Source organism: Alternaria ventricosa, assembly GCF_023758065.1.
Source record: "Alternaria ventricosa strain BMP 2768 chromosome Unknown scaffold_5, whole genome shotgun sequence".
NCBI classification, from domain to species: Eukaryota; Fungi; Ascomycota; class Dothideomycetes; order Pleosporales; family Pleosporaceae; genus Alternaria; species Alternaria ventricosa.
The window spans coordinates 27345-41447 of record NW_026055685.1 but is presented as its reverse complement, the minus strand read 5'-3'; the positions used below and the strand labels follow the sequence as shown (position 1 = coordinate 41447).

Here is a 14103-nt window from a genome sequence, read left to right as displayed (position 1 = left end):
CCAAACGGTTGCGTGCACGTGAAAGAGAATGCGCACCGCGTACGAGGGGCCCGCGTGCCTATATCAGATGCTGTGCATCCGGCGCGAGTCGGTCTGGCACTCCGATGATGCACCCGCTCGCTTAGCTGGGGCGGTGAAGACATGGATTGCTGGCATACCTGTTTACCCCACAATGCTAGCATGCTCTAGGAAGGCCGTGCTGGCTATCCTTCACGGAAATGGGTGACACGTCTTGCGCCCTGCAGTAGTGAGCGATGTGTACGGAACGGGGCGGGGGTGAAGTATGCAGGGGCTCATGTGAGATCGTCTTGCGGAACTGAGGGGTACCATTCACCGATACGAGGTAAGACACTGGTTGAGGTGGGTTGAGAATTTGTATGAGTTGAAGCAAGCCTGCGGTTGAAGAGGCTCTATACTAAATATGGTGGTAGATCCAACATGTTCGGAATCGAACGCTATACGTGAACAAAACGTCCAAAAATGCTATCCGTCTAATGCGTCGACATCTATGCGCGCCTCTTTGCCTGTTCCCTCTGTCGAACTTCATTCATTTCTTCCAACATGACGCGGTTGAACTGCTCCCATCCATCCAAATACACATGATGACCGGCCTTGTTGATGATGACGACTTTGCCTACACCGTGATCATTCTTCTCGTCTGCAGATGCCTTCACTAGTATCCGCTCCCGCTCCTGCTTCATCTTCTCTGCGGCAGCAAAACCACCAGCGACGTCCATCCAGTCATTTTCACCGTACATGAAGACGACTGGGAAGCTCGTCTCGCGCTGTGCGGTAGAGTTGGCGGTGGTGTCGCCGTCCACTGTGGGCTTGTCATGTGCTTGTAGGTATTGGCGACCAACGCCTTGAATTCTTCGAATCATCGGACTCCGGGCGAATGCACCAGGTGCGAGCAGGTAGGACAGCGCGTACTCAGAACTACCCCGTTGGCGGAACAGAGCGTAACTGTAGTCGTGCAGGGCCTGGGCCTCCTCCTCCGGCAGTTGCGAGAAGCGGCGTGACGTCCAGCCCGATACTAGACGCGGGCCGAGGGGTCCTGACCAACGTACAAAGGTGAAGGGCGAGACCATGTTGGCCTCCCAGAGAGAATAAAGCCACCAGGGCAATCGTCTTTTCGGTGGCTGTTTGGGCTCTTTCGCAGTGCCCTCTGTCAAAGAGTCAGTAAGATTCCACAGATCTGTCCAAGACGGCACGTACCGTTCTTGCTCCGCTGATTCATGAAGTTGTTGTTATCCGCTGTCGATGGCTGTACGCCGTTCCGGTTCGTGTCGGCCGCATCCTGGGTGAACTCGTTCGCCATAGTTGAATCTTGCGGATCAGGCATCTCCTCATCGACCGCGTACGGGTCCTCCGGGATACCGACTGGAGACGCAAGTATCAACTTGTTGAGATGACCCGGATACTTCAGTGCATAGGCAACAGCTAGATATCCTCCTAAGCTGTGTCCCAGCAACGTGAAGCGATCTAATCCCCTCTTTATCCGCCACTCCTCGAGCGCATCTACAAACCAGGACTCGGTCTCTGCGATCTTTCCCTCCTTGTCCTTGGCATGAATCTTGAAAGCCGGTCGACTGCTCCGGCCCATGCCGAGCAGGTCCAGCGCAAAGACTTTCCAGCCTTCAGCGCGGGATAACGACTCGAAGTTGCGGTAGAAGAAGCCCAATCCAGCACCGTAACCGTGCAGCATGACCAAGTTGTTCTCGACGTCCTCGCCCAGTCGCTCCACGGAGAACTCGTTCAGCGCGCGGTCCTTGCCACTCAATTCCACCATTTGTGAGTTCCATCTTCGTGGTCCGTATGGGTCGTTGGTGGCATTCGTTGTGGTATGGTCTTCGGGGTGCTTCGGTGGCGCATCGAGGTCTGTTGTGGAAGGAACGGCCGAGGCTGAAGTGGTGCCTGTCTGGGTATGTGTGGGTGGACTCTGGAGATGTGGGATGTAAGAGAGGACGCGGTGCTCTGTTCTAGGATTCGCATGCGCAGTCAGTATCCGTCTGACGTGCAATTCATACAGTCACTACTTACGCCATAGGCGAAAGACCTGCCCACCACTGGTCAAAGCCCGCTTTGGCTGATAGAGGGAACCATTTAGAAAACCTCCCCTGCGCCTCTCCCTGCTCTTTTGCGCGTTGACTCGCCAGCATAGCCTGCTGACCCCCCTGCCTCCCCTCTTCGCTGTCTTGCCCGGCCATGGTCGAATTCCCTTTGTTGTCAATTCTAATGGGCGTGCTCAGGCTCAGACTGATGTAACTCGCGCCACCGAATCCCGCGCTCTTATGTATGACGCTGCGGGCGCTGGGTCTGGCTAGGTAACTTCGTAGCATTCGCAGGCGCGCTGAAAGTAACAATGCTTGTGATGACAGAGAAAAAGAACGCGAGAAGTAGATTGAGGGTGGAATGGTGGCGGTATTTGCGGCGTGTCGCAGAGCACCCTTGGGGCGCTGTCTGCGACGGATTTGTTTTGGTACAATATCTTGACGTAGCCTCTGGACGAGTTACGGTGGCGGAGGCGCGATGGCGACGCGGAGATAAGAGCGCCGACGTTTGTCGCGAGCCTCGGACAAGTAATCTGGCCGTCTCCGTTTATCGACTCTCAAATGGCTGCGCGTGTTGGTACGGCGAGTTAGGGAATTACACTTGAGTTAAGTCAAAGGTCCATGTAGCTATCCTTCAGCTTCTGCTTGGGAAGTCGCGACTGATATGCCTGCCCACTACCCCACTGCAAGGGTTCGTCGAGCCTCAAGTTCCGTGTGAGACCCTTCGGCCTCTCAACCGCACGAGACCCACCACACCGCCATGGGGCTCACATGGTTTGGATCCTGTGACATGCAAGGCAGAATAGTGTAGTTGATTACTTCCATTACGTGTGGTATGTCATAACGTCGTCTAGAGTACAATGCTAACAACTCCAACCCAAATGCAAATGTCCCGCATGCATACAAACAAAATAGTGTACAGTACTGATTAGGATAGCCCAGCAGATTTCTATCTGTTACTAGGCTCCTCGACCCAGCGCCTTCTGCATCCTCACCAGCTGCTCATCGCGAAGGGTAAAGCGTGTCGCAGGCGCGACTCTTGTGGCTGCGATGCTAAGCTTGAGGTATTGATCTCGTGGTAGATGTGCCTCGTCGGCATATCATAATCCTTCGTCCTGAGTTTGCCGGTTGGTCTTTGGATGGCCCGCCATCTTTCCGTGGCGGTGGAATACCGACAATGTCTTCAGAGGCGGGGTGTGACCGCTGTCGCAGTGAAGGCGCCGGTGCCGGTCGCGGCGATCTTGGTGCGAATATGCGCTGGTGAAAAGATTCCTTCATATCGTGGTATATGGCTCGATCTTCACACGAATCGCTGAGGCTCTTGGGCGTACGTCATGGTGTTCGCACTCATGACGCTTTGCTGGCTCATGCGCGCGCCCCGGGTGTCGACTCCACTGCCAGGCCTCTGCTGCTTCTGCAGGCGCCCGTTGTTGTTCGAGCTCCCCGATTCGGTCCTGGTCTGGACAGAGAAAGGTCTTTGTGGAGGTGCCACACCTTGCTTTTCGAATAGTGTCTCCTCGCTCATGGGCGCTTGGTTCAGTACGCTTTGCGGTTCCGGGCGGCGCTTTCGCTTGATACAGCAGCAGTTGCGGTCATATGGATAGGCCCAGAAGAGGTAGCAGACTGCCCAGATCAAGATGATGCATGGTACAATTCCGAGACACACGATGAGGGCGATAGCTGTCGGTGAGATTCCGCCGTTGCCATTTGAGTCTTCTAGGAACCGTGCTTGGAGATGGTGGATAGCAGGCATGCTTGTGGTAGTAATTCTGGTTGGTAGAGTGTTCGAGGTCCGATCTGGCGGCGAGGTAGATAGAGTTGTGTTTATTCAATGCAAAGAACAGGTCACAAACGAAAAGTGTCAAGAGGTAGGTGAGAGCGACAGGAATGGACGGGTTACAAAGCGTTGTGAAGCGAAAGTCGTACGTGAAAACTGTCTGGAACAATGAACAGGTGCTGAAACGCAGGATAGCAGTTGCCGGTGAAGCGCTTTGTATGCGGGTCTGGTTAAGCCACCCGTGGAGACGTCATGGGGGTTGTGGAGAATCGACTGACGCACATGGCCGCCATGCCGAGAAGTCGGAACTCCTGGCGGTTGCGCGTTCTCATACACTAGAGCGATTAGACATGCGCTACACTCTTGGTGCGAAGCCGACTTCCCAGTAGTCGGTCTTCCGCAGATGCTGCCATTTGTTAGTCCTCGGTGCCTTGCTTGGGACTGAATGATTCATCGACACTTTCAATCTATTCAGATCTACCCGGCCTCTGCTGAAGCAACCAGGATCCTGAGACGAGGCCTGATCTCCAGGGGCTGCACCTGATGATGTCTTCAGAAAGCTACACTCGTGCCGTCTCAGCCGCAAGCCCAAAAACCTGGAGGATGGTGAGCGCTACAGGCGACCATGTCATTGACGTGTTGTGTCCTAGTATGAAGCGTTAGCCCTGTTTCCAACTAGCGAGACCGGAAGGCGCGGCGATGACCGCATGGATGTCAGGCTAAGCCGGCCCAGATCACTGCGTGTGGGGTAAACGTCTGCATCGTGCCAAATCGACATAAACCTGAGTACACAATGCCGCGGGCCTCAGGTTCTCTGCGTTGTGCTTCATCGCATCGCTGAAGCCAGGAAATGAAGGGTGCAGATGTGCATCGTCTGCGTTAGACGGATGTGGGGCAGCCGATCTCATCTGACAGTAGGCGAAACGCGCAATCTGCAAGCGCCCACACTCAGGGATCAACTCTCAGGACGAGTACGTACCGCCGTGCTTAGCAATCGTCTTCGAGATGCTGCGCGAATTGCTCTGCCAAACCTCTTGTCGTCCGGCTTCGCCCAAATCCACCACCTCAAGACTCTTGAGGCCGTCTTCATTCGGACTCGCGTCTTTGGCGGCCCGAAGTGTCGATTGGAAAAGCGCTTCCGTTTCTTGCCATGGCATGGTCTGGTCGCTCTCGGCATGAACAAGGACCAGCTTGAATCTCGAGCAGGTACCTACTCGGTTCATCAGTATCGGATCAGACGGAGTTGAGTAAATTTGATCGTCGTATAAACCACGACATGGCTCCACAACAGTTCGAGTGCTTCGTCAACTTACGCGCCATTGTTGCCAGTCGATCGTCGCTTCGCCAGGTATCTACCATCCTACGGGCAAACCAGGCCTGGAAGGCAGGGAACACCTTCACAGGCGCAAGAACAGGCACAACGCCACCAATTGAATATGACGAAAATGCGTTTCCAGCATTCGTAAAAGCTGCGCACAGAATGAGGCCGGCGAACTCAATACCGAGACTTGTCGCGTAACGGTGTGCAATGCCTGATACGACAGCGGTCCCTAGTGAGTGTCCCAAAAGTACGATCCGCTCGGGAGGTATCAGGCAAGTCTTCAAAGCCCAGTCAATCACAGCCTCTGCATCGTTCAGTAGACCAGATTCCGAGGGTTCGCCTGTTGAGATGCCAAAGCCGCGATAGTCGAATGCGAGAACAAACATCTTCTCCGACGCTCCAGCAGAGAAGGATCGATACTCTATCGTGCGGCGCTCCTGTGCTAACGTGGCAGAATTCCCGTGAAAGTAGATGAGTAGTCTGGTTTCCGGGTCGTTGCGCAGCGCACTCCAGGCAACTGTGTTCTCTGCATCGATGCCTGTCTTCTCCCCGATGAACGCATCGGCATTTTTAGCATATATGCCCAATGGTGCTATAAGCCATGCGAATAGTCGCTCTCCGTCTTTCGAAGTAATGCGAAAGGGTATGACCTGGTTTTCTGATCACATAAGCCCAAAGAACTATACGGCGCAGAGGTTCGTCACCAAGACCTAGGGAACTCGACATACTCAGGAATCCCGCTCTTTCAGGCTGCGTCAACCATTTTCCGGGGAAGAACGTGAAGTTGTGGAGATACAGCATTTCTGACTTTGTTAGCGTAGACTTTTGGTCACTCGGCAAGTGTTTTCTAACGTTTCTGGACCCATGGTAAGCAGCATAGCAGCGTGGACGGAATCCATATCAGACTGAGAAAAGACAGAGTCGTGCCGATGGATTCATAGATGCTCATGATGGAGTTGGTCGTGTGCTTGATGGCGGAAGCGATTCGCACTGGGAAAGAAGCGGGAGGGTTAGCGCGCCGTCCATAATCGCTCGCACTGCCTGCCTGCCCGCTCGGGCGCTCAATCAAACGCTGGCAAAGATGCGCATTCTGTCTGTTGTTCGTTTGTGCTGGAATTCGCGATCAGCGACTATGTGCACCGGCTTGAAGAGTACATGCAATAGCTCAGGCGGTCCGGCTGCCAGATGAGGGGTACCGGCGGTCGGGAAGGAGGCATGCAGCGTTGCGCGCCTACGCCTGGTGCCTGCATCAACTCAAGTCACCGCCAGCAACGCCACTGTTGAGAGCACAGACACGACTTGTATCAATTTTCGTGCAGATATCCACAAGCTCATCTACAATCCCAACTGTCTTCCAGATCCTCACCAAATACGGACCCTAGGCGAAGAGACGAGTAGTGGCAGCCACATCGAAGCCGAACCACTTCATGAAGTCTATCCCGAGATACTGCAGACGACGCATGAAGGCGGCATTTCTATTTTCTTGGCGCTCCACGGAACAAACGCTGAGATGAAGGTGAGGGCGAATAATAAAGTATTAAATTACAATGCGAATGCCAATTCGACAAATCGAAACCACAAGCCTGCAGGAATTTGCGCAAATTATCGCTCATCGACTACACCTATATCTACTTAAAGTCCGTCCGACCAATGTAGGCACATAGCTACGGACTCTTGCGCTTACTGGTTGATCTCCAGTTCTTGTATTGTTGATCGGCCTCGTGCTAGTCTCCCAGGTCCGGCGGTCGACGGCCTTTCTTGCGCCAGCTGAACGGCTGATACTCCTCAGCTTGCGAAGTGGTGTTAGCAGCTGGTGACTCATACTGTGACTTGTCGACCTCAGAGTACAGGCTGGGGTGTAGTGCGACCTTCATCTGTTGGTCTGTAGTATTGACGAACCCCAGTGCGCGTCGCATCTCAGAGTCTGTTGCGGATTGACGCTGTAGGACTGCATTGGCGTCCTTGTACTCTCTGGATTCTAAACACGCCATCGCGTTGGCGATATTTATCTCCTTTTGGAGGGAGTAGTCTTCGCCATGCTCAGTGGGTGCGTATGCGGTGTAGCGCTTTGGCTCATCGGACTCATTGCGGAGAGGTCCACGAACGCTGGACGCGTCTGGCGCTGAGACTTCGGTGAAGATACGCATTTCCTTGTCGTCTTTCTCGGGGTCAAAGTATGTTGAAGATGCTGAATATGCAGAGGAGCGAGCCGAATATCGATGCCCATCGTTGTAGTTAGTCGGCAAATCTGGAGGGGCTGATGACTTACCTCCGCGGACAACGCGAGCTTTAATCTTTTGGAAGAACGACGGCCCTCTTTCCCTTTCAACCTGGTAGATAGTGGGTGCGCGAGACAGTTTGTGTCCAAGATATCCAGTTTCCTGGTCGAGTTCTGAAGAAGTGTAGTGTGCCCAAGGGGTCTTGTTTAGCATATCACGCTTCATAACCATCTGTGGTGTGATGCGCTTCAGCTCTCCACACTCCCACTTCAAGATCTGCTCTTGCAGATCTTGGCACGAGGAGCATTTACCTTTGAATCGCATGAAGACTAGGTAGCCGATCATTGCGATAAGAAGGATGGCAAAGAGGATAAATAGTGAAAGGATGATGATGACGGGGGTATCGTCGAAGTGGCGTTTTGAATCTGGTGGAATAACGGTGGTCGAAGAAGGAGGTAGTGACGTTGGTGAGGGGATCGTTGATGAAACCGAAGTCGTGGGTTGAGGTATCGTGCTGCTCAGGCTATTGGAAAGACTAAGGGCGGTTGTCGGAGATGCGGACGGCTCGAACGTAGCCTGGGCAATGTCTGTGGGGTACACAGTAGTGTACTCCGTCAGCATAACCACCTTTGCTTGTGCCATGCTTTTCATTTGTCTTGGTGTCAAAGGTTTGCTTGGCTTTGTTCTGTGGTAAGATGTCTTATCTGAGGGGTTCTTGCCTTATTGGTCGTCTGTTGTAAGGTGGGATGAGAGAGATTATAAGCAGTGCCTTGCTTCATGCGTTAGAGGCTGTTTGCAGTACGCGTGAGCCCAGTATGTCTACAATGCACTGATCAGCTGACTGAATTAGCTTGTCACTAGAAGATACTTCGTGTACCCACAACGCTGACTAGTGATAGTGAATATCACACGCTAGAGACTTGGTATTACTACCTCTCGTGTCTTGTCGACTGATACATCCTTCAAGATATCACACAGTCTCTTCTGATTCATGTAGACAGATAAGGGAGACATCAGGGATATAAAACACTAGTTTCGCGACATCAGTGACATGTCATACAAAAGATGGTTTAGATTTCATATCTCACGCCATGTTATATAAACTAAAGCGCGGCTATGCTTTGAACAGCCTTTGCACATGGCAATAACCTCGATGATTGACATCAGAACTGTCCTGAAGTTGCATTGTCACTGGCGATTACGTTCCGAGTCAATTTGATCTCACGAAAAGACGAAAAAAAGCTTTGGTGGGTATTATTTCATTATCCAATCATCACAATCCCAACTAGACGGTCGAAATAGTGATGAAAGCATGCAGCATCAGGCGTCAATTCGACAAGGAAGCTAAACTATTGTTGGCCTCCTACATGTTGTGCTTGGCATCTACATGCTCGGCGTGGGAGACCGAACCCTGCTTAGCAGCGACTTCCTCAACACGGCGCTCGATGTCGAGTCCCCATTCTGACGACTTCATGTTGGGAACGAAGAGAGGAGCGTTGGTGAAGAGGTAGTTCATCTCCTCGAGAGGACGCTTGGCGGTCTCAGGCAAGAAGCAGTAGAAGAAGACGGCGTTGGTGAAGTTACAGATCTGAGTATTTGATTAGCTTGAGATCAAGTTGTTGAGCTGCGAGAGTACTTACAACGAACAGCAGGTAGAACCTCCATCCGACGGATACCATGCCGAGCTCGGTGACTTGGCCAATTAAAGTGTTGAAGGCAAAGGACGTCATGGTGGCGATCGATACACCCTTGGAACGGGTCTTTGTGTCGAAGATCTCGGCGGGAATAATCCAAGATAGAGGTCCACAAGTCGAGGAGAAGCAGAAGTTGTACAGCCAGGTGACAGCAATGAAGCCCCACGAAGCACTTGCGTTTCCAGTCGATCCTGGAGGGAAGACAGCCAGCATGATGGTGGATACGATGAAGGTAAGGCAGTTACCAAGGTTACCACCGATCAGAGTCCAGCGACGTCCCAGACGGTCGATAAAGGCAATGCAGAGCGCTTGTCCGCAAAGAGCAAGAACGGAAGAGATAGCCTGGTATTTGAGTGCCTCAGTACCGTCAATACCCATCTGCTCGTAGATGGTAACTGAGTAGTATTGGATAGCCGAAACACCAGTCATCTGAACGGAAGCCTGAAGCGCACAGGCGAGGAAAAGACGGCGGAAGCACGACTTGTCCTTGAAGAGCTCGAGATAAGATTGAGCCTCATGCTCGCGCTCAAAACTGAGGGCTTCCTGGATTTGCTGGAACTCGGCTTGAACCCAAACGTCGTTGGTGTCACCATGGGCATGAAGCTTGGCCAGATTCTTAAGACCTTGCTCGACCTTGCCTTTGCTGATGAGCCATCTGGGCGACTCGGGGAACAGCATGATAAGAGCGGCCAAGAAGAAGGCAGGTACGACCTGGATACCCAGTGATGTTCGGAATTGACCATTGTCGCTGTCCGGAAACCCGATATCAACGCCATAACTGATCCAAGCGGCGGCTAGGGCACCAATGCCCAGCATGAACTGTACCAGTCCACCAATACGTCCACGGATGCTGGGATGAGCCAATTCGGATTGATACAGAGGAATGATCATGACGAGGAAACCGACACCGACACCAGCGAGGACACGTCCGGCGTAAAGGTAATTGAGGTTCACGGCAGCAGTCTGCAGAGCACCACCAAGCATGAAAACCTACAGTCATCATTGCGTTAGCAACAGTGCGCACCAGTAAACCTGTTGGAGAGTACTTACGCAGGCGCCCATCAAGATAGTAAGTCGGCGACCGAGGTAGTCACCGGCGGGACCACCGAACATGGCACCGAAGAAGGCACCACCGGTAAAGACTGACACAACTGCTCCCTTTGCATTTGAGCCAGGATCGTTGAATTCGCGTTTGAACGCTCCGGAGGCGATGACTTGGGCGATGACACCGAGATCGTAACCGTACAGTAGCGAACCAAGGGATGCAAAAAGACCCACGAGGAACTGATAGACTTTGGGAGGGAGCGCCATGACTGCTGCAGAGGGGATTGAGCGCTGCAGTGGGAAGGGGAATGCGATGCGCAGAGAGACCCACCATCGGCAGCGTGCTGGCTCTTTATACTCGAAGGGATTATTGATCCTGCTGCGCTGCTCCCTTGCACCATGTCACCACCCATGGCTGACCGCGGTCTGGGGAACGCATCGAACGAGGCTACTCCACGGTCTCCGCAAAGAGCGGGGACACTGACTCGACTCCGCGTTTATTCTCTCCGCGACCCGCCTCTGCATCCCTGCATCACCAGCCATCGGCGTCAATACCGAGGCGACAGCACTTGTTCGGTCGATCGTAGCCCGAATCGCTACTTTTGCTTCCAACGCGATAACGTTAGCACATGCATGTTCAGGATGCAAATGTAGAATGCGCTACATTTCGACTGGTGGAATACTTCTTGGCTCCCCGTGGTTGTGGCGGCAGTTTTTCTGCAAACAACAATAGTGTGGCATGTCTCCGAGATGATAGCAGCTAGCGTCCGCTGGGGAAATTCCACGAATGGGAGGTTCTGTCAGCGTCGGGTGCGTCAACCAATTTGGCGTTGGCACCGACGCCGAGCCGGAGGTGCGCGTGAACGCCATGAAGCCTTCAACGACATCGCGAAGATCAGGCCACTACCATCGTGAGTCCTGATCTTGCATGTGAAGTTCCTTTCCAAAACACCACACTTCTCAATCTTCTAGCATCATTGTCCTCCCTCCTCACCATCATGGCAAGCTTCACCAAGATCGAGGAGAGCGAAACGCCTTCCATCACTATACACCCCTCTCACAAGATCGCTAAGATCAACGACAATATCTATGGAGGATTTACTGAGTAAGCTTAAGAATAGACGCCCTGCGGCTGGCGTTGGATGCGTGTTTCTTTTTCGGCTAACCGACCACGCACCAGGCACATGGGCCGCTGCATCTACGGCGGCATTTACGACCCCGGCAACCCTCTTTCCGATGAGAGAGGCTTCCGCAAGGACGTCATTGAAGCTTTCAAGGAACTCAATGTGCCTGTAGTGCGGTATCCGGGCGGCAACTTCGTAGCAACATACCATTGGCTTGATGGTGTTGGACCCAAAGAGAACAGACCAAAGAGGTAAGTTATCACGCATGTTAACTCATGCGTGGCGTCTCTTGACTGCACATCTGCGTTGGGGGCTACCGACGCGTCTTGAGGATCAGCTCCCGTTGGCCATACTGGCGCCACAAGCGTGTTCATGTGACGTTGACCCAGCCACCATTTCTTCAGCATGTCCGCTACAGCAAGCTAATTCTGAGCCTAGGCCTGAGCTGGCATGGATTGGCATTGAGCCAAATACGTTCGGTACGGACGAGTTTATGCAATGGTGTGAAGAAGTCGGCACGGAGCCATATCTCTGTCTCAACTTCGGAACTGGCACTCTGGACGAAGGTTCGTTTGACCCGATTGGTATACTTGCACATGATCTGATTAGGTGTAGCTCTTGGATGGCTTGAGTACTGTAACTCGGACCGCGACACCTACTACGCCAACCTTCGTCGCAAGAACGGTCGTGAGAAGCCTTACAATGTACGTTCACCACCACTATGTTTCCTCTTCTTACACCCGGGATCAACTGACAACCATCTAGGTCAAGTACTGGGCCCTCGGCAACGAATGTTGGGGTCCATGGCAGGTCGAGCAAATGACCAAAGAAGACTATGCCAAGAAGGCGTATCAATGGGCCAAGGCCCTCAAACTTCTCGACCCAACCATCACTACCATCCTCTGCGGTGAGACCGGTTACTCCTCCTGGGACTACTATGTTCTCAACCAGTGCGTCAAGTGGGATGTCCATGGTCTCAGTGGCGACACCACCAAATCACTCATCGACATGCACTCCATCCATATCTACACTGCCGATAAGGAGCATCTACCCAATGCCACCGCACCTCGGGCGGCTGAGCGAGCAGTGCAGATGACTGCGAGCTTGATCGATCTTGCACGCATCGAGAACAAGGTTCCCGAGACAGTGCCTAGGCAGACTATCTGCTTTGACGAATGGAACGTTTGGGATCCTGTTCGTGCGCCCGGTGAGCTCGGTGCTGAGGAGAAGTACACACTCTCCGACGCCCTCGCCGTATCTATCTTCCTGAACGGCTTCATTCGTCAAGCAAAGGATATGGGCATGGCAACTGTCGCACAAAGCGTCAACGTCATCTCACCCTTGATGACCACGAAGGAGGGTCTGGTCAAACAGACTTCTTGGTGGCCATTGCTCCTCTTCTCCAAGTATATGCGTGGCCACACTATTGCACTCAATGTCCGCGCCCCAGAATATACCGGCCGCACAAACCCGAGCTGGATCCGCAACACTATCGAGACGCCCTACCTGGACTGCAGCGCCACGCTCAGCGACGATGGATTCATCAACCTTGCGGTCACGAATGTCAACGAGAAGCAGGACTTTGAGGTTGACATCCCGGGACTGAAGGCCGACAAGGTCGAGGTGCACACCGTGACGGGCGACAACGTTGATGTGGTCAACACGGATGGCGTGCAGAACGTTGGTATCAAGGAAAGCAGCTGGGATGGCCAGGGCAAGTTCAAATTTGGCAAGCACTCCTTCACTCTGCTGAGGTGGAAGGCTTAAGCAGCTGGCAGGACGCAGCTCAACACTGAACGATGAATTTCTGGAATGAGTTAAGACAAATAGATATATGACATAGAAAGCCTTCATGCAGCCAGAATGATGAAAGCACAGACCAAGATGAAGACGATTTTGCCAAATGCCATCAAGCTTTCGCAGTATATTACAATTCTCCTGTTTCCATGTACATCTTTGCCACCATTAACCAACCATCTCGATACGCCCTCACCTCATCCGCGTATGTGTACAACATAGCAGATCCAACCACGACAAGCCCCGGAAGAAGGATCAACATGAGAAAGTACTGGACCATGCCCCACCATGCACTCTCAAGACCTTTGCGCATGGCCTTGTCTTCGCTCGTTTTCGGAAAACCCTCCTTGGGTACCGCTTTGCCCAAGAACTCGCAGAGAGGCTCCCATCCCAAGTCTGTGTCAGTGTCGAGCTCCAGTAATTGGTTTTGAGGTACCAACGAGCGAACAGTGTCGTAGTGCTGGTCGAATGCCGACTTTGCTGCCGGACCACCGTAGTTGTTACCGTTGTGCACTCGGAATATGGAATGTATCAGTCGCATTAACGGCGCCAATTGTGTGATATTGAGTTGACGACAGAGAGTGAATAGCCGCCACGTATCAAGACACCATATACTGTCTTGCATGCTCTGTTCCCAGTCTTCGTACCTCCTCTTCGTCAGGATGACCTTGGCGTCTGGGTAGGCCTTCACCAGTTCCGATGCGAACACACAACCGGGTAGATCCATTACGACATCGAAATCGGCTAATAGTTTGTCGAACTCCTCCTTGCCGTACGGATCCATCTTCTGTTGATTTGAGGGCCGTTCCTGGGGCGGTAACAGGGTGACGTTGACAGCTTCTTCCCAAAGCGCAAGTTCCGATGGTTTGGTAAGCACATCCCGCATCTGATGCGAGGTGTAGCCGAGTTTACGGAGTGCGACTGCGATAGTAGTCGTTCCCGTACGACACATGCCCAGAACCAGGACGCGCATTGGCTTTTTGCGAGTTCGCTCGTCGCGGTCGATGAGTCTCTGCTTGGACATGCTGGGCGTAATCTGCGATAGACTCATATTGCTAGATTGTTGTGAATGATCG

General features: G+C 52.8%; 7 protein-coding genes across 7 annotated transcripts; 1 reads left to right on the top strand and 6 right to left on the bottom strand.

Annotated features, from left to right (window-relative positions):
- Positions 1 to 506: 506 nt before the first annotated feature.
- Positions 507 to 2207, bottom strand: J4E93_003405 (uncharacterized protein; the record flags this gene model as incomplete). The annotated part of the gene is made up of 3 exons (XM_049341343.1): positions 507 to 1165; positions 1216 to 1979; positions 2041 to 2207. 3 exons carry the CDS (start codon positions 2205 to 2207, stop codon positions 507 to 509), a joined length of 1590 nt encoding a protein of 529 aa, XP_049200848.1.
- Positions 2208 to 3351: 1144 nt separating this feature from the next.
- J4E93_003404 (uncharacterized protein) lies at positions 3352 to 3804 on the bottom strand (the record flags this gene model as incomplete). The annotated part of the gene is made up of 1 exon (XM_049341342.1): positions 3352 to 3804. The coding sequence occupies one exon, from the start codon at positions 3802 to 3804 to the stop codon at positions 3352 to 3354; it is 453 nt and encodes a 150-aa protein (XP_049200847.1).
- Positions 3805 to 4790: 986 nt separating this feature from the next.
- Positions 4791 to 5148, bottom strand: J4E93_003403 (uncharacterized protein; the record flags this gene model as incomplete). The annotated part of the gene is made up of 2 exons (XM_049341341.1): positions 4791 to 5038; positions 5142 to 5148. The coding sequence occupies 2 exons, from the start codon at positions 5146 to 5148 to the stop codon at positions 4791 to 4793; spliced, it is 255 nt and encodes an 84-aa protein (XP_049200846.1).
- Positions 5149 to 6873: 1725 nt separating this feature from the next.
- Positions 6874 to 8019, bottom strand: J4E93_003402 (uncharacterized protein; the record flags this gene model as incomplete). Its single annotated transcript, XM_049341340.1, has 1 exon — positions 6874 to 8019. One exon carries the CDS (start codon positions 8017 to 8019, stop codon positions 6874 to 6876), a length of 1146 nt encoding a protein of 381 aa, XP_049200845.1.
- Positions 8020 to 8731: 712 nt separating this feature from the next.
- J4E93_003401 (uncharacterized protein) lies at positions 8732 to 10373 on the bottom strand (the record flags this gene model as incomplete). Its single annotated transcript, XM_049341339.1, has 3 exons — positions 8732 to 8956; positions 9009 to 10052; positions 10113 to 10373. 3 exons carry the CDS (start codon positions 10371 to 10373, stop codon positions 8732 to 8734), a joined length of 1530 nt encoding a protein of 509 aa, XP_049200844.1.
- Positions 10374 to 11104: 731 nt separating this feature from the next.
- On the top strand, positions 11105 to 12997 carry J4E93_003400 (uncharacterized protein; the record flags this gene model as incomplete). The annotated part of the gene is made up of 5 exons (XM_049341338.1): positions 11105 to 11211; positions 11287 to 11481; positions 11669 to 11796; positions 11846 to 11934; positions 11996 to 12997. 5 exons carry the CDS (start codon positions 11105 to 11107, stop codon positions 12995 to 12997), a joined length of 1521 nt encoding a protein of 506 aa, XP_049200843.1.
- Positions 12998 to 13157: 160 nt separating this feature from the next.
- J4E93_003399 (uncharacterized protein) lies at positions 13158 to 14051 on the bottom strand (the record flags this gene model as incomplete). Its single annotated transcript, XM_049341337.1, has 1 exon — positions 13158 to 14051. One exon carries the CDS (start codon positions 14049 to 14051, stop codon positions 13158 to 13160), a length of 894 nt encoding a protein of 297 aa, XP_049200842.1.
- Between the last annotated feature and the right edge of the window lie 52 nt (positions 14052 to 14103).